The sequence below is a fragment of the Pyrus communis genome, chromosome 1 (genome assembly GCF_963583255.1).
Source record: "Pyrus communis chromosome 1, drPyrComm1.1, whole genome shotgun sequence".
Taxonomy (NCBI): domain Eukaryota; kingdom Viridiplantae; phylum Streptophyta; class Magnoliopsida; order Rosales; family Rosaceae; genus Pyrus; species Pyrus communis.
Genome location: NC_084803.1, coordinates 2109552 through 2131687, shown reverse-complemented (window position 1 = coordinate 2131687; position 22136 = coordinate 2109552). Strand labels below are relative to the sequence as shown.

The 22136-nt window shown below is 39.5% G+C and overlaps 6 protein-coding genes and 1 long non-coding RNA gene across 11 annotated transcripts; 1 reads left to right on the top strand and 6 right to left on the bottom strand.

Annotated features, from left to right (window-relative positions):
* Positions 1-747: 747 nt before the first annotated feature.
* Positions 748-4616, bottom strand: LOC137733293 (nucleobase-ascorbate transporter 3-like). 5 transcript variants are annotated; one of them, XM_068472470.1, is made up of 12 exons: positions 3460-4616; positions 3310-3365; positions 3055-3194; positions 2759-2812; positions 2433-2629; positions 2255-2326; positions 2040-2104; positions 1844-1902; positions 1597-1690; positions 1436-1508; positions 1190-1350; positions 748-1083 (listed from the first exon to the last, which is right to left on the bottom strand). In XM_068472470.1, exons 10-12 carry the CDS (start codon positions 1461-1463, stop codon positions 841-843), a joined length of 432 nt encoding a protein of 143 aa, XP_068328571.1. In that variant the 5' UTR covers positions 1464-1508; positions 1597-1690; positions 1844-1902; positions 2040-2104; positions 2255-2326; positions 2433-2629; positions 2759-2812; positions 3055-3194; positions 3310-3365; positions 3460-4616; the 3' UTR covers positions 748-840. The 5 variants fall into 5 exon arrangements, with proteins under 5 accessions (XP_068328571.1, XP_068328567.1, XP_068328577.1 ...); XM_068472466.1 differs by lacking the exon at positions 1436-1508; XM_068472458.1 differs by lacking the exon at positions 748-1083 and having other exon boundaries at positions 1285-1350.
* On the bottom strand, positions 3468-5017 carry LOC137748108 (disease resistance protein RGA2-like). Its single transcript, XM_068488196.1, has 2 exons — positions 4860-5017; positions 3468-4389 (listed from the first exon to the last, which is right to left on the bottom strand). Exons 1-2 carry the CDS (start codon positions 5015-5017, stop codon positions 3468-3470), a joined length of 1080 nt encoding a protein of 359 aa, XP_068344297.1.
* Positions 5018-5035: 18 nt separating this feature from the next.
* LOC137733325 (uncharacterized) lies at positions 5036-6464 on the top strand. Its single transcript, XR_011068455.1, has 3 exons — positions 5036-5272; positions 5367-5616; positions 6012-6464. It is a non-coding gene; the product is annotated as an uncharacterized lncRNA (long non-coding RNA).
* A 122-nt stretch (positions 6465-6586) lies between these two features.
* Positions 6587-10507, bottom strand: LOC137733285 (nucleobase-ascorbate transporter 3-like). Its single transcript, XM_068472438.1, has 14 exons — positions 10019-10507; positions 9479-9576; positions 9186-9362; positions 8955-9055; positions 8761-8836; positions 8614-8673; positions 8351-8535; positions 8141-8237; positions 7926-8012; positions 7721-7779; positions 7477-7568; positions 7316-7393; positions 7070-7230; positions 6587-6989 (listed from the first exon to the last, which is right to left on the bottom strand). Exons 1-14 carry the CDS (start codon positions 10161-10163, stop codon positions 6768-6770), a joined length of 1638 nt encoding a protein of 545 aa, XP_068328539.1. The 5' UTR covers positions 10164-10507; the 3' UTR covers positions 6587-6767.
* A 2430-nt stretch (positions 10508-12937) lies between these two features.
* LOC137742022 (serpin-ZX-like) lies at positions 12938-15552 on the bottom strand. The gene is made up of 2 exons (XM_068481756.1): positions 15020-15552; positions 12938-13995 (listed from the first exon to the last, which is right to left on the bottom strand). Exons 1-2 carry the CDS (start codon positions 15407-15409, stop codon positions 13219-13221), a joined length of 1167 nt encoding a protein of 388 aa, XP_068337857.1. The 5' UTR covers positions 15410-15552; the 3' UTR covers positions 12938-13218.
* Positions 15553-16599: 1047 nt separating this feature from the next.
* Positions 16600-18667, bottom strand: LOC137739174 (protein TUNICAMYCIN INDUCED 1-like). The gene is made up of 3 exons (XM_068478701.1): positions 18391-18667; positions 17966-18277; positions 16600-17602 (listed from the first exon to the last, which is right to left on the bottom strand). Exons 1-3 carry the CDS (start codon positions 18505-18507, stop codon positions 16856-16858), a joined length of 1176 nt encoding a protein of 391 aa, XP_068334802.1. The 5' UTR covers positions 18508-18667; the 3' UTR covers positions 16600-16855.
* Positions 18668-19833: 1166 nt separating this feature from the next.
* LOC137739168 (probable thylakoidal processing peptidase 2, chloroplastic) lies at positions 19834-21872 on the bottom strand. The gene is made up of 6 exons (XM_068478686.1): positions 21021-21872; positions 20676-20744; positions 20490-20558; positions 20276-20362; positions 20096-20163; positions 19834-19973 (listed from the first exon to the last, which is right to left on the bottom strand). Exons 1-6 carry the CDS (start codon positions 21720-21722, stop codon positions 19853-19855), a joined length of 1116 nt encoding a protein of 371 aa, XP_068334787.1. The 5' UTR covers positions 21723-21872; the 3' UTR covers positions 19834-19852.
* Between the last annotated feature and the right edge of the window lie 264 nt (positions 21873-22136).

The following is a 22136-nucleotide window of genomic DNA, read 5'->3' as shown; positions in this document are numbered from 1 at the left end:
GACTTGGAAGTCATTGTTTTGCATAAGGGATCGATATACATTGCATATTTGCATATTAGTTGAGGGAGCCAATCAACCAAGCAAACAAGAGGACGTTTGTAAAAATAGGTATCTCCTTGCTCCGGTGTCATTGTCCTCTTTTTTTTTCTCTATGCAGTGACACCGGTACACAAAAGTTTCTTTAGTGTCACTCACTGTGGAAATGCAAAGATGACTATATACAGAATTAAAGATTCTTTTAATAACCAAAATTGTAAGTCTTAACAGGAATCAGAGTGATGCACATCAAAGCAGCTCATACAATGAGTTAGTTTAGTGGGTCAAATAGGACCATCGAAATACATGTGGTTCTACCGTTCTACACAAGTTTTTCTTTCAAGTAGCGTATAAATGACTATAATAGCAAATAACATGTAGCTTATTATTTATTTATTTATATATTTAGGGTTTTATAATCTCCAAAATTAGCTAAAAGGGTATTGAGAGAAAGGAGAAGAGAAAAACCGCAAAAGAGTTGTTTAACCACGTCATTCATAAGATACCTCAGTTTAATACGACACTATCCCACTAAGTTTGTGACGTAATTAGGAAACCTTGTTGAAGTTTAGGAGTTCCCCTCAAAGTGGAAATGTCCCTTTCATTTTTCTTCCTTTCCAACTATATTAACAATTATGGGGCAAAGGGCAGAGGCAATGGCCTTTTAACAAGGGTTTTTGTTGTTGAGTCTGTTTTCCATGACCTTTGGGCTTCTAGGATACATAGTTCTATATAACTTAAAAACAAACCCTCACATCATGTACATAAACAGTTAAAGAACAAGAAATTAAACCTGCTCATAGTTTATGAACATGTTCTGTTGTATTTAATAAAAAATCTGGCAGGGATGTACTCCCCTATCCTAACAGGTAGACTATAAAATTCCTCATTTCTAACATCTCCTTTCCTGCTCTGGAAGGGTCTCCACCATGCAAGTCCTCTGTCGTCAACCGCATACTTCGCGTCAAGCGTGTTATCCAGCAGCGTCCCCACGATCATCGCCACTGTCAGGCTCAATGAGAAGATGGTGTTCAATATGTCATCAAACTGCAGCCATCAAAATGATGTAGCATTTCAGATAAACGAAACCATCAATAAAACATGTAAACAAATCCAAACACCGTATGTAATAATTAGTCTATGTGTAACTTACCCATCCACTGTCTGTTTTAACTGGCCCGACACCATTCGGGCTGGTGTTTGAGACAAAATATTGAGGTATTGAAATCCCAAGAAACAGGGAAAGACCCAAAACATAGATGTTTCTCAAGGAATTATTATTTGCAAACTGAATGAATGTGATCCCAACAGCAGCTGCAGATAAGAGGAAACAAATGTGAGCCCCTTTTGGTGATTAAATGACCCTAAGAAGATTAGAAATGGTAATAGAATCACTCACCGACAATTCCAAATAAAACACAGTACATGGCAGCAAATATCAGCAAAGGAATCGATGCAAAGAAAGCGCCAAACTTCCCTCAAAAACGTAAAATTAACACTGTCAAAACACAATGCGGTAACCCCACAGTGTGACATGTCAAACAGAAGGAAAGAACGAACCAAATATAGAGAAGAACATGAAACCAGTTGAAATCTGCATCACACTCCTGCTCCCTACCCTATGTGTGTCAATCCAAGAAAGCCAACATTTTCACTGCAACACATTTCGGAAAATGAGTGAGTTCCTATTCTTTATTAGCAAACTTTCTTCCATTGATATCCAATATTCTTTGATAGCTAGCAAGACGTTCAACAAATTATCTAAAGGGAACATCAACATATATGTCAAGCAAAAAGGCTTTCTTACACAGATGCAGTGGTACCGACAGCACCACCAAAAATTCCTTCAAGCAGCATGCCAACAACCTGTATTTGAACATATACAACTACATGTTATTTAACTTTTTAAAATACGTGGTTGCTTCCCATTCTTTTAAAGCATTCACAGAGATATGGAAGGGACAAGGGAGAGAAGGAGAAAGGAGCGGCATGACAATTTGCACCTGCAGGTCAATAGTCTGGCTCACTACACTTGCTGGAGGGGGTGTAGCACCTGAAAGCCGTGCTGCTGCAAAACGTGATCCAGTTGATTGCAACAAAAAATATTATTTACTGAATCAAAACTACGCACTGAACCAAATTAAAGATCTGAGATACTATATCAGTTATGAAATTGTCAAAAAAAGCATAAGCAATGTTTATAGGAGAGATTTTAGACCTCTGCAGATTTAACAATTGCTGCTCCCATCATCCCAAAGACATGCACCCCACTGAAACGGGTATGGGAATCCTTTATTGAAACAACAATAACAATGTGTAATGAAAAGGATAAGTCTTCTGAAGGATTAACTTTACTACGCAAGAAGAGAGCCTCGATATTTGTACATACTACATACCAAGGAGCGGATGACATAAGGAAAGAGCGTTCTGTACGGCAACTTTGTTTAATTAGTTTGCTGTTTAGCAGTGTTATAAGCACCAGCCTCGGTGAGGACAGCAGCAAATGACCATTCAAGCTAAACCCAATGAAGCTGTTGAGGAAGGAAGATACAACAAGAGATCCCTGGATCGTTCTCATTGTGACCTCAAATCTCTGCAATCATACACATTCCTCATCCATGTATTTTTCGTCTCCAAAGTTTATAACTGAAATTTCTTAGAGCAATTCAAGAAGTAAATTCATGTGATCTATACTCTTTGAATAACTTGTTTCAATACATACCTCATGTTCACTTCTAAAATGCCGATCAGAGTAATCATTGATGATTGACAACACCTGCAGGGTAAAAGCAAATGACGCTGTCATCACCGTTTGAAGCCTTGTTCCGAGGGGAATGTTTGAATCATTTTATTGCTGACATAAACAGAATCGTCTGAATCACGCGAGCTTTATCACCCAGATCAAAGGGAGAACAAAATCCCAACATTAACATCACGGGTTCAAAGCTACGTGAGTGATCAGATCACTAATCTTAACCGGTATATTATAAACTTTACGATATAGAGGACACAACTTACATGATCCCCACCCATCCGAGGCACGAGGCTCCTTAATTTGGTTCCCATCCGCTCTGCGAAAACTTGAGCAACTGAGATAAGCAAATCCGTGTGCCGTGCAAACTTGATATCGAATTCGGTACGTGCAGATGAATAATTACCTAAAGCGCATCATAAATCAGTAACATGTGCATGAGAAGTTAAATAATCATTACTAATTTGATATATATAAAAGAAGAAAATCACCTTTCCAAAGAGATTAAAATATATGCCTACCTCGCGAGTCACCACTTGATCCGCATTGCTCATGTCCTTTGAAGATCATATGAATTCTGAAGAAGAAAAATAAGCAAATTAAGTCTGATGATAGCATTTGTAATTGATACATAGATAAATGAGTAAATAAGATAGATAGAGCTCAATTACATGAGAAGTCAAATGTTGATTTTGATGTTTGGGATGTGAGAAATCTTGGGCCACTCTTCTCCACTGCCTTGTTCACAACGCTTAGAAAGCGTCGAACATTTGTAAATGGTAAGATCCTGCAGTGGAGTGTTGCAAAGGAAGTCTGGCAGCGTTTTTATGAGATGGCACTCACGAACTTCTAAGGAGGAAAGGCATGGCATGATTGAGATTTCAGAATCCTCTTTGTTCCACCCTTCCACGCCTACTTCCCACTCTTCCAACGCTTCCATGTAGGCAATTTCGAGTTCTTTCAACTTTGGGAAAAATGAGTATGATGATGATTTCACTGACGTTTCATCTCGGTCAACTCCCAAAAATTCAGCACCAACCTTTTTCACCTTCATCATTAGCACTATAGTCAGTTTAGCAAGGTATGGCAATTTCCCAAGAGGAGGCAAAAACTTGCATTCACTCCATCCAGATAGAAAGATGATTTTTAAGTTGTGCAAAGACATCATCCAATTGGGGCAAGTGGCGCCTGAATGCACACGAATGCTTAAAGATTCCAGATTTTCGTGCGGTCGTAAGACATTCAGTATTTCAACGGTGCTTGATGTCTGCTTGTATTGGACATAGTAAGAATTAATTCCGAGATGAAAGAGTTGCTTCATGTGCCACAATTTTGCTTTCTCAAGCTCACTCTCATCTTTCACATTCCCCTTTAATATTATGCTGAGACGGCCCTCAAGGTTCAAGCCTCTCAGATCTCCCAGTTGTAATGCTTCTTTGTCCTCATCCTCATCACAAACCACAACACACACTTCAATTGTTCTCAATTTTTGTAGTCTCCGAATCCCTTTTGGCAAGTACTCCAGCATATCACAGCCAAAAACATAAAGGTGCTTTAAGCTAATCAACTTTCTCATGTTATCTGGTGGTTTTTCAAGTGACCTGCAATAATATAGGCGCAAGGTATACAAATTGTACAACTCACATATACTGTCCGGCAATATCTTCAAACCATCATTCCTTGGCAAATCAATATGCCTCATATGTTTCAATTCACCAATTTCCTTTGGGACTTCAATTATGCCATTTTTACGCAAATTTAATGTCCTAAGACATTTTAGTTGCAAAATGAAATTTGAGTCTATCGTAGAAATGGTTAAACCATACATTGAGTTATGTGACGATTCCAATTGCCAAGCCAATCAATTTTTTTTTTTTTTTTGGTCAGTCAAGTAAAGTAAATCGAATGGTAGTTGTGCTGTCCTATCCATTGACTTGGAACTTGGAAGTCTTTGTTTTGGGTAAGGGATCGATAGGCATTGCATATTTGGTGAGGCCCCGTGAGGGAGCCAATCATCCAAGAAAACAAGGGGGCGTTTTGGTCAAATGAAATATACCAAAATTATATATACCAAAGCGCAACGGAAAAAACACTGTTCATAAGCACAGTGTAAAGACGTAATTGCCCCCCTTTTTGCAGCTCATATTGCCCACTTAATTTAACAGCACAGTAAAATCCCGTTAATACCCCTGCCTCTTCATCCACACGATAGGGTGCTTTTCCTTTCATCCACACGCTTTACTGTTCCCAAGTCTGGATGCTTCCACACGCACCTCTTCTTTTCTCGCCGTTTCGTTTGTCCTCCACCGCTTAGTTCTTGCTTTAGTCCGAAACAGACACGTCCATACCTTTTCCTTCTTGCTGCAGTTAACCTTTCCTCCTCCACCGGTTAGTTCTTGCTTCAGTCTGAATCAAATTTTTACCACACAGCCGCTACCACCATTTCGTACATCACCACGTTTTACAGATTCCTGTCGATTGAAGGTAAGCGAAAATTGCCCTCTTCATCTCCTCAAGTAAATTTGATTATCTATTAATTTCCCCCATTTTTATTTTCAAATTTATATCGATTGCTAAGATTGTGGAAGGGTGTATGGGTTTGGGGAATTTTCATACGCTTGAGGTAGAAGCTTTTGTAGACAAATCGACAAATCCCCACCGCCACCGCACTACAAACCCGTCTTCGCCGTCCATTGGAAAACCCAAGAAGAAATTTTGATCGTCGGCCGACACCCTGACTGCAACATCGTCTTGGCTTTGCAAATTCCACCTCCAAATCCTTTCTGACCCTTTTTTTTCCAAAAGCTCTCTCATTGATTTGTGATCAGGTAAGAATTTGGAGTTTTTATTTGGCATTTCATTCAAGTATTCTTTGCTTCAAATTAGAAAACAAACTCAAGCCCTCAAACCCTGAAAAATAGAAATGCTTGATTCGTACTGGGGTTTACAATTTTATTATTTTTTGGTTTTTATTTTTCCTCCTCAGTTGTTATTTTCCTTTTATTGTATATTGTATCTTCTGTTTGGGAATACCTCTGTTTTTTTACTTGCTGAGAATGCCTCTGTCAAATCCAATTATGAAGCATCTTTGGATTTTTATTGATATAAAGACCTTTTCTTTCTCCAATTATGCCTTTGTCAACTCTTTTTAGTTTAAATGCACTCATTTATCTAATTTTTAATTTAATTTAAGTTAATTTAATTTAATTTTTTTGCTATTTAGTGTGAGAAAATGGCTTCAAAATTGGATTTTCCAATGTCTGGGCAAAGGAAAACAGGAAGAGAACACCAATGGTGGTGACGATGTAAAACTCTCCCCATTTAACATAGTTTTAAATGCTGATTAGTATATGTGTAAATAGTATTTTGAGTATGGTTGTATATATATGTAGTAGTAGAATTGAAAACATTGTTTGTAATTATGTGTAACCACAGTTGTAAACCCGCAGCATCGCGTGGGCTTTTTTGCTTGTGTTAAGCTAATCACCAATTGTAGTCCTCTCTTTTCTCTCTACGCAGAGACACCGGGACAGAAAAGTTTCTTTAGTGTACCTCACTATGAGTTGAAGGTGCACAACAGCTCTGTTCTTTCCCTAGCAACTCTCAAGAGGAGAAAAACCACAAATGAGTTGTCTAACCACGTCATTTTAAAGACACCTTATTTTGATACGACACTACCTCACTGCGTATGTGACATAATTAGGGAGGCTTGCTGAAATTTAGGGGTTCCCCCTCAAAGTGGAAATGCCCTTTTCATTTTTCTTCCTTTCCAACTATATCAACAACTATGGGGCAAAGGGAAGAGGCAATGGCCTTTTGTCAAGGGTTTTTGTTGTTTAAGTCGGTTTCTCATGCCCTTTGGGCTTCTAGGATACATAGTTCTATATATATTAATAACAAACCCTCACATCATGTACATAAACAGTTAAAGAACAAGAAATTAGACCTGCTCATAGTTTATGACCATGTTCTGTTGTATTTAATAGAGAAATCTGGTAGGGATGTACTCCCGTATCCTAACAGGTAGGCTATAAAATTCCTCATTTCTAGCATCTCCTTTCCTGCTCTGGAAGGGACGCCACCATGCAAGTCCTCTGTCGTCAACTGCATACTTCGCGTCAAGCGTGTTATCCAGCAGCGTCCCCACGATTATCGCCACTGTCGGGCTCGATGAGAAGATGGTGTTCAATATGTCATCAAACTGCAGCCATCAAAATGATGTAGCATTTCAGATAAACGAAACCATCAATAAAACAAGTAAACAAATCCAAACACACGTACCCATCCACCGTCCGTTTTAACTGGCCCGACACCATTCGGGCTGGTATTCGAGACAAAATATTGAGGTATTGAAATCCCAAGAAACAGGGAAAGACCCAAAACATAGATGTTTCTCAAGGAATTATTATTTGCAAACTGAATGAATGTGATCCCAACAGCAGCTGCAGATAAGAGGAAACAAATGTGAGCCCCTTTTGGTGATTAAATGATCCTAAGAATGTTAGAAATGGTAATAGAATCACTCACCGACAATTCCAAATAAAACACAGTACATGGCAGCAAATATTGGCAAAGGAATCGACGCAAAGAATGCGCCAAACTTCCCTGAAAGACGTAAAATTAACACTGTCAAAACACAATGCGGTAACCCCATGGTGTGACATGTCAAACAGAAGGAAAGAACGGACCAAATATAGCGAAGAAGAACATGAAACCAGTTGAAATCTGCACCACTCTCCTGCTCCCTATGTGTGTCAATCCAAGCAGGCCAACATTTTCGCTGCAACACGTTCCAAAAAATGAGTGAATTCCTATTCTTTGTTAGCAAACTTTCTTCCGTTGATATCCAACATTTTTGGTAGCTAGCAAGACGTTGGAAAAATTGTCGAAAGGGAATATCAACATATATGCCAAGCAAAAAGGCTTTCTTACACGGATGCGGTGCTACCAACAGCAGCGCCAAAAATTCCTTCAAGCAGCATGCCAACACCCTGCATTTGAACATATGCAACCACATATTATTTAACTATTTTAAAATATGAGGTTGTTTCCCGCTCTTTTAAATCATTCACTGAGATATGGGAAGGGCAAGGGGGAGAGAGGGAGAAAGATGCGGCATGACAATTTGCAATCGCACCTGCAGGCCAATACTCTGGCTCACTACACTTGCTGGAGGGGGCGTAGCACCTGAAAGCCGCGCAGCTGCAAAATATGTTCCAGTTGACTGCAAGAAAAGACATTATTCAATGAATCAAAAACTACACACTGAACCAAGTTAAAGATCTGAGATACTATTATCAGTTATGAAATAGTCAAAAGAGCATAAGAAATTGTATATAATAGATACTAGACCTCCGCAGATGTAACAATTGCTGCTCCCATCATCCCAAATACATGGCTCGCTCGGAAAATGGGTGCACCCCACTGAAACGGGTATGGGAATTTAATCCTTAATTTGAAACAACAACAACAATGTGTCATGAAAAGGATAGTTTTTCTGAAGGGAATTTATTAACTTTATTACGCAAGAAGAGAGCCTCAATATTTGGACATACTACATACCAAGGAGCAGATGATATAAGGAAAGAGCGATCTGTACGGCAACTTTGTTTAGTCTGCTGTTTAGCATTGTTATAAGCACCAGCCTCGGTGAGGACAGCAGCAAATGACCATACAAGCGCAATGCATAGAAGCAAAGCAAACCTCTCAAGTATGCGATGGGCTCTAGGAAGAGCGCGCCTCAAATACTGCCCAAACAATATTGTCATGTTAAACTTAGAACATTTATTCAAAGAACAAAAAGTGGCAGATCGGATAAAATTTACCTGTTGAGTAATGACGAGCAGGATCAGCATAGGCAGACCAATCTCCACACAGTTAGCGAGCTGTGTACAACAAAAGAAAGATAAGTGTTTTGATAATATTCTTATGATTGACATGAGAGAAATGGATTGTTTTGTTAGAGACGTTACAAGTGGAAAGCCACGTGCGAAAAGACCAAGACCGACTACACAAACCACTGGCGTGATGACGATTGGACTAAAAAATCTGATAGAGCCATAGAGGAGAAAAAAAAAGCCATGACAGTTAGAAAATGATAAAGAAAGAATACATAGAACTTCAGGTTGAGGCTTCAAGTATCACTCTTGAGATAATAATTTAGTACCTTGTGAAGTTCCCCCATGCCTTGCTAAACCCAATGAAGATGTTGAGGAAGGAAGATACAATAAGAGATCCCTGAATCGTTCTCATTGTGACCTCAAACCTCTGCAATCACACACATTCATCATCCATGTATTTTCGTCTCCAAAGTTTGTAACTGAAATTTCTTATAGCAATTTAAGAAGTAAATTCATGTGATCGACTCTTTGAATAACATGTATCGAACTTTATGTACCTCATGTTCACTTCTAAAAGTCCGATCAGAGTAATCATTGATGATTGACAACACGGGCAGAGTAAAAGCAAATGACGCAGTCATCACCGTTGGAAGCCTTGTTCCAAGGAATGTTTGAATCAAAGTGTTTATTGCTGACATAAACAGCATCGTCTGAATCACGCGGGCTTTATCACCCTAATCAAAGGGAGAACAAAATCCAAACATTAACATCATGGATTCAAAGCTACGTGTGTGATCCCTAATCTTAACCGGTATGTTACAAACTTTATGGTATAGAGGACATAACTTACATGATCCCCACCCATCTGAGGCACGAGACTACTGGCAATTATAACTATGGATCCAAGCATCACAATATAGTGCTGAAAAGCGAGTGCGAATGCTTCCGCTGTAAAATTCGATCGTTAGAAGCTATTTTGTTGCATTAGATCAAGATTTACCGTGGAAATTCACATTTAAACTTCCTAAATATTTTCGAGTGATATCAATTACTTGTAACTTGCAGGATAAGCTGAACTGGTTAGGGTTCTTGTGAAACATATGCTTATTATTTGATTTGAACTAATTAAACTACTTAAAGATTCGAACACAATATTAGAGAACCGAATCCAAATTAGTAAAAGCGATCTGCAGAATTAGGAAAAAAAAAATTAAGACATGCAAACTAGTAAACTAAATAAAAAAGCAGTGCCAAAAGCTTGCACTTTTAAACCAACCCCACAAGAAAGACACAAGATTAATAAACTTTTTCCTGCGGGATTTCAAAAAAATATAGAAACCCAGAAAGAAGAGAGAGAGAGAGAGAGAGAGAGAGAGAGAGAGAGACTAACGCCAAGAGGGGTTGGACTGGATACAATACTGAAGCTGGTGGAGTTGCTCAGCTGGAGTCCAAGTAGGACCCCTCGCCGCCCCAAGAGGCATCTGAGACGGCGGAGCAACCACCTGTGGTGGAGGAGGCGGAGCAGTTTCTCCCATCTTTTGATTTGCTTTTCCTTCACTCTTCCACTTCCGTTTCTTTTCTCTAAATTTCTGAATACTAAAAGCTTCTTCTTCTCGGTTGAAGCACTAACACTTCTGACAAACCACCGACACCATAAATATATAAAAAAATCGGGTTGAACTAAATTCTCAACAAAAAATAAGCCCTTGAGATTGGTTTCTACCGAGCAAAGGAAAGGACAGTACGAAAAATATTGAATTAAATGGATGCAAAGAAAGAGAAAGTTCCTGTCTTTCGAATCAAAGATAGAACGTTTTGATTGTCGTGTTCTGAGGAGCATAAGCATTAAATTGTTTATGGGGTCTCCTGCAATCTTCGAGGAACTTCCACTTACTTGCAACGTAGTAAACCGTGAATTTGCTACAATTAGACATTGACTTTGCGATAATAACGATTGTGCCATTCTTTTCTTTTCAGCTGGGACCTTTGTGGTGGGGAGAGATGGGTTTAATTCCGCGGATCAAAAGCTGGATTTCCCTCTCGTTTTCCTCCCTTTTTCGATGGATTTCTCTTTCTGGTTACGTGGTCTGGGATGGATGTTTTGTGAAAGATGGGGACAGCCATAATAATCTTTATATTTTCACACTATAGACAATTTTCTCAAATTAACATTTGCAAAACGTTGCTTAAATAATTAAATTTCAAGATCATATATCATCGAGATTCTATTAGAATATCATATTTTAGTATCACTTGTATATATAATGTAAATATCTCATTCTTTTACAATAAGAAGTTGTTTTTGTAAATATTCAAACTAACAAATTTGTTTTTCAAATATTAATTTGAAAATTTTAAAAGGATGGAATGTACTCATTGCCTTATCAGTTTAGACTCTCTCATTCCTATAGTATAAATAAATTAAAGTATTAATATCAGTCGAGAAAAAAATATCCAAAAATATTTACGTTGTTTAGGATGACTCATCCCTTAAATTTGAAAATTAAGAAATTAAGTGAAGATTTAACAAGAAAATGCGATAATAAACAAAAGTTATCATGTTTTTAATATGTTACTTTTCAAAAGGAAGATGATCATCTTCAGATTTACTTTGTGTGGATCTTAGAAATCCCTATATTCTAGTCGTTCATCGTATATCGTGTAGCTAATTTTCGTCAGATACTATTTATATTTAATTTTAAATTAAAAAAATCAAATAAATTTTTATCGTACAATACACGATGAATGACTAAAATGAGAAGATTCTTAAAATTCCTATAAAATAGATCCAGGTGGGATCATTTCCTTTTCAAAGTACCAAGCTAAAATTATTTTCCTAGATATGTTTGTTAGGTAAAACAGTTTCGGTAGCAATCCTAAACCCTACCTTTTAATATTTTCCCACTTCTAAGCACCTTTTAGCGATTGCATTAGATTGTGCTTCCACGGGGGCACTATTGTAATATTGAAACCAAACGATGGGTGCATGTGACATTGCGGCATCGCAAGGGATGATAGTCGTCACAAGAGAGATAACTAACAATATATAACGGTTTAAAATTTCGCGCCAGCCACGTGAAACCCACGCTGTCCGTTGGAACGAGGTCAGCAGGTGCTCCAGTTACTTTTTTTAATGTAGGGAAATGTTAGGAAGCCATTCTTAAAAGTAAAATTTTTTATTTCTGTTATTTTTTATTTTTGATGCTATGTTTTATAATATTAATATGAAAATTATATAAAAATATGAGATGATAGTTCTAATTTTAAAAAGTTTTGGTAACGTTTCTCTTTAAGATAACCATGTTTTCACATACGAAGTATCTTACGTTGGTAATCGCAGCTGAAAACCAAAATAAATACTTTCAAATCATGCGAAAATGACTCAAACAAGAACTATTTATTGAAAATGATTTCCAGTATTTCAAATCAACAACGTGTCAAAAAAAGAATTTTAAATTTCTACGTGAATGATAAAGTTGGATTACTATTGCGACAATTGTTGGGGAAAATTCTTTTTATTGTTATATGGGCTCCATTTAAAGTCAATAGAGAATTTCTTGTCCACAATCCACTGTATGAGGTCTTCTTTCTATGTGATGGGACCGCAGATGGGCTTTAAGTATTATACAAATGGTCTTAATTTTTGCGTGTGATCGCAAAAACACGTAGTATATTGTTCATACACTAAATTGTCTCGAGCAAAGAGCATCGGTATACATATCATGCTACAGTTAGGGATACTCATCCGATGCTATGTTAAAGAGTTTGGAAGTTGTTATCGACAATTTCAAAGATTTTTTATGCAAATCTAAAAAGAAAAGAAAAGAAAATGTGTAGTTAATTGTTATTTTTAAGGTACTGATAACAATTCTGAAGCGATTTGATATAGAAATTGTGAAAATTCTAAACGAATCTTGGACTAGAGGCATGTGCCCACAAATGAAGTTGTCTGAAACTAAGATACTGTAATTGTCAACTTAGGACTAGTAGTTACCACTAAACCAAAATTGAAGTGAATTAAACCTCTTTTAGTCAAACGAATGAGCAGCACAAAACAAGTATTCAAAATCAAAATTCCACAAAGAGTGATTTGGATAGGTGAACCGAAAATTTGTACTTCAATTAAAAGATGTCATTATAAGACGGAGACTCAAGGGAAAAAGAGTAGAGAAAGAATTACGAAAACATAAAAAGAGACCTTGAAAAAAAAAAAATGAAGTACATGGGATTAACGGAAGACTTGGAGCAAAATCTAACGCAGTTACTTTTTAAGATTCTTGCAGCAAACTTTTTACCTCCACACACCACATAATTTTTGTTCTTTTATTTTCTTGTAATTCATTTGATCCAACAATCGAAAATTAACAGAAATGCACAAAGTACAAAAAGTGTGAATAACACCACCTTTCTACAAAGCCGGGGCAGAACGAACAACAATCGCCACATGGGAGAAACAACTGCTGCAAGTACAGGTGATTAGGTACTTATACAATACAGCACATTTATACGATGCTCATACATATGAAATACTAAAGTCTCGTATTATTCTACGTACACACGTCTTTTACAGGGGATATAATCATATAACACTCAGCCGGCAAGAGGGTTGAGCACGTGCCCGATGAACAGAACTGTTCCGGTCATTTCTTCCCTGATCAGGAAGAGGAATGGACGATCAGCCACAAAGTCAACTGTCATGGGAATACTCCTTAGTTGTATAACACCGGCAGAAGCAGCTGCAGCTTCTGTGCCTTCTTCATTCACTTCGATGAACGACTTGTGGAATATGCTGGAAACGTATAGGTTCTTTCCCTCAGGCGAGTCCACCATCTCTGTCAAACCTCCTTCACCATCGAAAGGCAGCACCAGTCCCAGACCCTTAAGGACATTGGAAGCTTCAAACCCGAATGAGATCTTAAACTTTGGGATTCTGAAGTCGCCCACTGCAACTTGTCTTTTGGGAAGATGGCGATCCAAAAAGCCAGACTCAGAACCAAGTTTGTCAACCAAAGCTGGCAGCCCATCTTTCGCCTCCGGAAGGAAGATGTTCATGGAAAAGCGCCGCTTGTCTTCACCTTGTTTGTAAGGAAGCCCCAAGACTGAGAAACCGTCATAGGCACTTACATACTGCTTCTTCTTGCTGGTCATGAAGGGTGCCTTAACTGTGCTCCCATCGAGAAGGTGGAAGTCATGCTCTTTTGTAATCGATGCATCAAACTTTTCATTCCAAGCTCCCTTGAAGTATAATGCATTAGCAAATATGAGCCTGGTTGAGCTGTCAACTGACCCGGGAGGAAGTAACTCCTTGATAAGGCCGCTTGTCTTCTTTTCAGCCCATGAATTCACTCCCGACGCCACTTCAGCAGCCTTGAGCACCAACAACCGTTACAAGTAGTTAGAAAAACAATGATATCAGCCTACATATTACTTCAATACTAAAAACCTAGTGACGAACATTAGCTACAACAACTACATGAAAAGGCAGAACAAAGGCAAAGCAATTCTAGGAAATGTACCATTCTAATTCTATCATGCTTCACACACACACACACACACACACAAACACTGGAATTAATAGATTGTTCAGCAGTAACCAGCAGGACTATGTTCCTTGCCAATCCCGCCAATTAGAGAAACGTAAAAACTTTACCCTATTCAGAATTTTAATAATTTACCGCAATAATTAATCGCATGAGTATTCAGCCAATTTCCCCCTGAACCTGTACCCAACAGACGATTTTCCCCTAAGCTTTTATTTTGGTCAATTTCTCTCTAGAACTAATAAAATAGCCAATTTTTCCCCTACCATTGTGATTGCCCCCATTCCATCCAAATTTTCAATCCAAAATAGTCACATTCCGGTCATCAATCGTGATTAGTTATTCGGTAAGACTGGTACATGAAATGTGAGGCCGTGCACAGAATTTAGTCAAAATGTTCAAAGGGAAATCGGCAGTGGAGTACAAGTTCAAGGGAAAATGCGGAAAAAAACTCAATTCTCAATCATAAATCCAAGATGATCCAAAAAAAAAAATATGAACCTGATGGACCAGAAGCTGTGTGATCTCAAGGGCCTTTGGACTCTTTTCTCTTAACCAATTACCACTACAAACAGCAATGTACAACAAAACTACGATACGATCCCGTAACGGCTAAGGTATGCACAATCACAAGCACAAACAGTAATGATTACTGAAAGGAAATAATTAGTTGAAATGCTACAAACTGGAGCAAGAATCAAAGAGCATCAGCAGGCATACAATTAAGGTTCAACACTCGCAGCTAAAAAGGAACAAACATCTCTAATTAAATCGAAAAAATTGAGGACTTTGATCATGAGCAGCATCGAAAAAACAATCAAAACGACAGGACAGAGGGTTTGGGAGCTTACATTGGTCTGGAAATCGACTTGGGCCAGAGCGGCCTTGTAAGAAGTGTCCACCACCTGTTTGAAAGAAGGTTTGAGAGGGAGAGGCTTGTCCACCCAAACCCCATTCGCAAACGCCAGCTGGGGGCCGCCGCTGGGGGACCCATCGGAGAAGATCACGGATACGAGCTCGGCGGCGAAGGAGTTGAGGTGATCGGAGGACTTTGACTTGAGGAACGAGAGCAGCTGGTCCTGGGTCGGACCCTTTGACCCGGAAGCGATCAGGCTCAGCACCACGTGGATGGACAGCGGCGAGTACACAAGGTTCGATTGCTTGCCTTCGGTCTGAAGCAGCTTCTTCGTCAGCCCCAGTGCGACGTCGGTTTGGTTGATGATGCTTTCTCGCAGATCCATGTTTGCCGTGCTTCCGGCAGCGAGAAGATTGTTCGGAAGTTCGTTTCGGGGTTATACGAGACGTAAGGACTAAGGTTTCGGAAAGTCGGTGTCGGTGGTCGGTTTCAGGTTCAAACGAATCGATGCGAAGCCAAGTGGGGGAAGAAGACAGTAGAGGGAGCAGTTGGATTCGCGCGGATCGCAACGACCTCGTAAGAAGTGAGCTGTATTGGGCTTAGCCGCGTAAAAAATTCGCTATATTGGGCCTTATTTTTTGTGTTACTTTTGTGGTTTGGATCAGGCCCCTCTTATGTATCCTACAGGTAATTAATCTCAGATTTATGCAGACGTGTCAAACGGTAATATTTAAAGAAAATAACAGCGTCTGAGTTAGGAGGCAGGTGCTTTTTGTCGTAAATGCTTAATTAGACGTTGATTAATTTTGTTCTTGATTGTTTCCTGTTTAGGTTTGTGTGGTTGCCATCAGAAAACTGAAAACTTCGATTTCCTGAGAATAACGAGGAGTTGCATGAGATCCATGACGAAGAAGCAGGTGAAGAACATGAAATTGTTCAGAGAACAGATCAATTCAGGTACATTGAGGTTGTCTATGCTTACAAATTTACTCGAGTTCAATTTGAAATACGAAACTACTGAAAGACTTGTTTTGAAGTGCTTTTAGAATGAAAACGTTTGTATATAACCAAAAGCGATTCTACTAAGCACAGTCACACACGTTGAAGAAATAGTTCAGTTAAAAATGAAGTGCACCTTGGTACAAGTACAAAAAGGTGGAAGTGGTTAAGAAAGGTGATTACAATGGGAAGGTCGAAATGGTTAAAGCCTAATTAGGGTTTGCTAGGATTAAAGGGTTGATTAGTATATATTGTAATGAAAAGCAATAATCATCTACATTATTAAGAGAACCCATCTTACGAAAACAACGCATTTTATAACACACGAATACATGATATCAAACTTAAAAATGAAGGGCAATACGATAAGGGAAAATGATTTCCGCACTCCGGAGAAAACTTCTCCAAAGTGCGGGAATCATTTCCCTATTATAGTTGCTTATTATTCTAGACTAGCCATTCTCATGCAAACATATATGGTGTCAGTCTCCACCAAAACTGAAACCGAAACCGAAAACTCATAAAGGAAAAAGATTATGCAATGAAAATGAGACTCAAGCGATCGGAGAGGCAACAGTCCAGCAAAAATCCTGACTCTATCAGATTATATATTCGAAAGCAAAATAAGATGATAATAGTATCAAGTCATCAATATGTATAACGTTTGTTCTTAATTAACAATTTATTTACAGGAGCAATCGAGCGTGTTACCTAACAATTGACATGTACTGTTTCATCCATCATATCGAAGAAGAGCAAGGGCACAAACAACGCATTGTTGCCTTAATCTGCAAAACATTCTCAAACAAGAATACTTTACAACAAGTTTACTCTACCACTTCACATCCAGTGTTAACGCCTCTGGAGGGACAAGGAAAGGTCCGGACTTGGTAAAGGAAATATTTGACGTCAAACTACTCCATGCAACTGAATCGGCTACAACAAAGGGCCTAATCTTTTTAACAAAGAGAGGCTTAACCCTCTCTAACTCAACTCTCGCCAAAACTTCAAACCCAACCCGTTCAACGGCTGGCCTAGTTCTCCACCTTTCCTTGTCATGGAGCGCACCAATCCTCCGAAAATCCCTTTCCAGCTCAACCTTGAAGCGGACCATAGTTGAGGCTTTGATTTTTCCTTCAACAAATCCCGACGAACGGTTTTGGCGCATTCTATCCCCAAGAAAGCCTTTCCAAATCCTTTCCAGCATGGAGATCCTCAAACTTAAAGAACCAATGGGGCAAGGCCGCTTCTTGTATGCTTGACTTCTGTAGCACTTCTCTGCCAACAATTCAACTATCTCCTTGGATATAAAATTAGTTTCAATGTGAGCATTATGATTTCGAGTCTTGTATGCAACCAACTTTGCCGGCCCTAAAACACGAATTGGAACTAATGGTGCACAGTACGAATGCCCAATGGGCCAAAACTCACTTCTCTCCTTCTTAGCAGTACCACTGCCATTTGCTGATAAACCAAGATCAGATGCATGAAACACGGAGACTTCGATCGCTCTGCTTACCTCCACAGTTATGCCTTCACCAACAAGAATCCTTTTCAACCCACTATATGTAGCGTTCATCTACAATATATAAACGCAAATAATGTGTTCAACGCTGCCTAAATTGCTCGAGCTATTTGTGTATGAAATTGTCCGAAAACTCCAAACGAGCAACAAGTGAGCACTAATCAACAACACTTCTGAAACACTTGTGAAATATGCACAAATAGAACTTTCTTCGAATTCTCAATACATGGTTCAATAAACAGCCCAAATAAACAAGTTTTTCTGTGTTCGTTTAGTGCCGGTTTAGTGACAATTTAGTGAAAAAAAGTCCTACTTTTGATCCAATCATTTGTAAACTGATGGGAACCAATCAAGAAAATTAACAGAATTCTGAAATTCAAGTTCAATTAAGCGTTGAATTCCGTAATTTGAGCGTACCGGCAATGAAAGCGAGAGCTCGTGAGCGCCGCCGACCCGCAACTCAAACGGACCCTCCAATTCGAAGGTATCGACAACCGCCATGGAGCTGAGGTCCTGAACGAGAGAGCTCAAATGCGTTCTGGGTTTCCTGAACTTGTTCCAGGAGGCAACGTCGTCCGAGAACAAGACGCCAACGTGGATCTTCCCGAATCCGACCCGAAATTCGTACCGCTGGGCGCTCCCGAATCGGACCCTGTCCACATCCAGCCTCGAGACCCTGACGTCCTGCAAATCCCACTTGTGCTTGGCCGAGATTTGCTTCAACACGTCCTTCAAATTTCACAAAAATGGAAAAGAAAAGTAGAAATTAATAGTCACAGAGAGAGAGAGAGAGAGAGACGAGATCGAGCGGAGAGAGAGATAGAGGGAGAGAGAGACAGTACCTGCAGGATTTGGGTGTCGTCGTTGAGAAAGGAAGAATTGAAAGCGAGAATGAATTGAAGTGGATACTGAAGGTAGAGGAGGAGGAGGAGGGAGACGGTGGCGCCGCCGGTCCTCATCGTCTTTTGTGTATGTATTGATTCGTCAACGACGGACTTAAGCCGAAGGGATCGCGTGCCACTCTCTCACCAGCTGACCCACCACCACCGCCGTGTTTGCGTTTTGGGTTCCAATGATGATCAGACGGTTCCATTTATTATCTGTCACTTTCTTTTTTCATTTGGTTGCTATTATTAGTTTTATTTTGGGTAATGTTATCCATGCACATATGTTCACGTGTAACATACTTATATTAATTTTTGGTCATCAAATTGAATGAATAGAAAAAAAATCAATGACGAATAATTAACAAGAATAGCACTATCTTTTATTTATTTTTATTAAGCAGGGATAAAATTTGAACTTGATAAGCCTTCTAACTGTTTAATAAATTTTTTGACTCAATAAGCGAAATGATTATCAAATAATTTTTATTTCATAACTTATCCATTCTCTATCAAACGGTTCATTCTTCAATAGTAAACATGATGTCTTTTTGTCGGTGACATATCGACAAGAATTCCATAACTAGATTAGAATCTTTTCAATGCTCAAACAAAAAGGGTTAAAAAACTATAATATTGAATTATAAGTTGAAGTTAAGTTGGGCTGACTTGAAGTGAAATAATTCAAATCACGAGCAGAGTTTGATTTGAATTATTAACGAAAAACGATTTACCCAGAAGAAGAATGCGTCTTATAAAATGGAACAGAAAAACTCCAAAGACGTCATTTTACAGAGATGTGCTTCAAAGGAAGCAAGCAAAGCCTAAAGCCTACAGGCAACAGTTAAGACGGGGGGCCAAGTTTCATTCATGGGCTAGCTTTCAGCATTACCGCAAAGAACCATCTGCGGCGAACATCCGTTAACCGTCTCCGTCTCATTGTATCGTACAATGAGAATAACATCCATCGGCATCTAAGGCGATCAGACCTGCATCCGGCTCGAGAGGTGCTGTATTTCCAGATAAATCTTCTCCGTCCTTCGGATGTTTGGTTCCTCACAGGTGCTGAAACCTCATGTATGGCAGCTGAACCTCCCACAACACATAAGAACAAAATAATTTGATGAATCATACAAAATGGAAACTTTAGCTCCACCTTTCTTTCTTTTCCTCGCCACTCTTGTTTAGAGTAAGATTAAATTTCATACAAGATTCAGATTGATGGATAAGTTAATCCATCCGAAGCATGTTCAAAGTGCTCGAAAACGAGCCAAAAGAGTGGTGAAAATAAATTCACTATCTTGATAAAAAGAATAAGAATGTATTTTGAGGTACTCCTTCCTGCAAACACTCACTATCTTGATAAAAAGAATAAGAATGTATTTTGAGGTACTCCTTCCTGCAAACACAGGGCAACTGGTCAAGAAATCGCAACGGCATTACTTGGTCCTTGTGGTTCAAACATGGTGTTGGACACCTTGGAGGGAGGCCAATAGCGAAATACTGATCTGCCAAGAATGTTTTTGACAGGAAGCGGGCCCCTGAAAACAAGAAGTAAACAACATCAACATATCAGGCATGTGCTAATTCTTTTTTTGGTTAAGAGGATATAACAATTCAGTTTGAAGGATTATGATCTTCATGTGCAATACTAAGTACTTACCAATTATGAGAGTCAAAGCTGTTGTTGCGATTATCTCCCATTACGAAGACAGAACCTTCTGGAATAAGCTGCAACATCAAGCAAGCAGGTAACAATCTTGTAAGCAATCGTCAATATCTCTCTATATGCAAATCAACTGAAGGAAAGGAAATGAATGAGAAGCCAGAAGAGGACGCCTACCACTGGATCCATTTCATAATCGAGCGGCTCCAATATGTAATTTTCGTTCTGAACAAGACCATTGATCAGCAATTTCCCATCGCGGACCTGTTCAATAGAAATCCAAGCAAATAACATGTCAAAAGTCATGGCATATAATTTTTCCATTCTTTGAACACACTGCCTGAGCTATAAACCTATAACCTTGAACTGCGAAGATTAATGAGAATAATACCTCAACACAATCTCCAGCCTTAGCTACAATTCTTTTGATGAATACATCGGTTGAGTTATAACCGATTTCCTACACAGTACACAACAAAACAGAAGAAGAAAATGTCAGCACCGCTTGCAAAAATTTATTACAAAATGTAACTGAGGGTAATCGAAAATTCTTACAAAACTTAGTTATATACATTACCTGTAAGATTGGGGGTGCCTTGAAAATTACTATATCTGAAACCTCGGGGTTTTTAAAGAAATATGAAACCTGATTCATCATAAGAAGAAAAGATATCAGCTGAACTATCTTCCGCTTGAGAATATAATGCATGAGGGACACTAGGCGAAATCAATTTCAAACACCAACAGAAGAAAATTATCCACATTTCAATTCACCAAGTAACGCTTGCAAGCCTAAATTTCCATATCCCAATTCAAATTCACAGTTCTTACTTGTACTAACCAATACTAAAATAACTATCAATCAATCAAATTGCCAACATTGGACTAATCAAACACGGCAAAAATTCTAACAATGGCTTACCTTCTCCGCCAAAACGCGATCGCCGACATCGAGAGTAGGGTACATTGAAGTGGAGGGAATTGATCGGGGCTCAGCCAAGAAGGACTTAAACAATACACTGACTGTAACAGCAGTGAACACAGCCTTAGCGTCCTCCGAGCAACAATTCAACAACCGCGACAAAAACCCAGTCCTGCCCAAGTCTTTCTTAGCCAGCAGCGAGGCTTCTGCAACCTCATCGACACACAACGTTCCACCTTTATCCACTTCCTTCATTATCGACACCGGGGCGGACTCGTTGCAGGGCAACCACTTTGAGACCTGTAAAAAGGGCATGACCGAACCGGATTTAAACGGCGAAATCTCCAAAGAGGCCGGAGCAAAAGAGATGCCGGTGGCGATAGCCGTTGACTTCAGAAGCGAGATCAAGCCCAGCACGATCGGGCTCTTGCAGCTCTCGCCCAGAATCTCCTCAGCGAGAGCGGTGTACAACGACGACAAGGGCTTAACGGCAGCCGATGAAGGCTTCGAGCGGGAGAATTGGGTCTGGTAATTGCGGACGGGGACGGAGGGGTCGCGATCGGGCTTCTGGTTGGATCCGAATACCCGAGACCGAACCCAGCATTCCTGAAATCCTCGGCAGTTCCCCGCGCGGAGGCTTGCAGAGGATGCTAAGTTTTGGGCCACATAGCCGGAAAAGCTGAGGGTTACGCGGATAGCCATAAGTACGAATTTGATTAGGTTGGTGAGGTAGGGGTGCAGTGCGCTGTCGGAGAGTGACCGGATCGATCTAGGAAACCCTAGCAAGCGATAAATGCCATTGCGGAGGTTGACGACGGTGAATCGGCGGCGGGAAGGTTGAATTGAAAGGTGGGGTTACAGAATAGGAGGGAATTGGGGATTGGGAAAATTAGGGTCTGTGGGGGAAGCTCGGAGGTGGTTTGCCGGAGAGAGAGAGAGTGAGAGAGGGAGCGAGTGAAGCTCGCGAGTCACGACTCACGAGTCACGAGCAGTTGGATTTGGAATCGCCAGAAAATCGCAGAGTGGGCTGCAATTGGGACAAATAATAGGTTTTATTAGAACGGCGGCTGGTTTTGTAGACGAAAATGGTCTTCGCTTCTTTCCTTATTTACGATT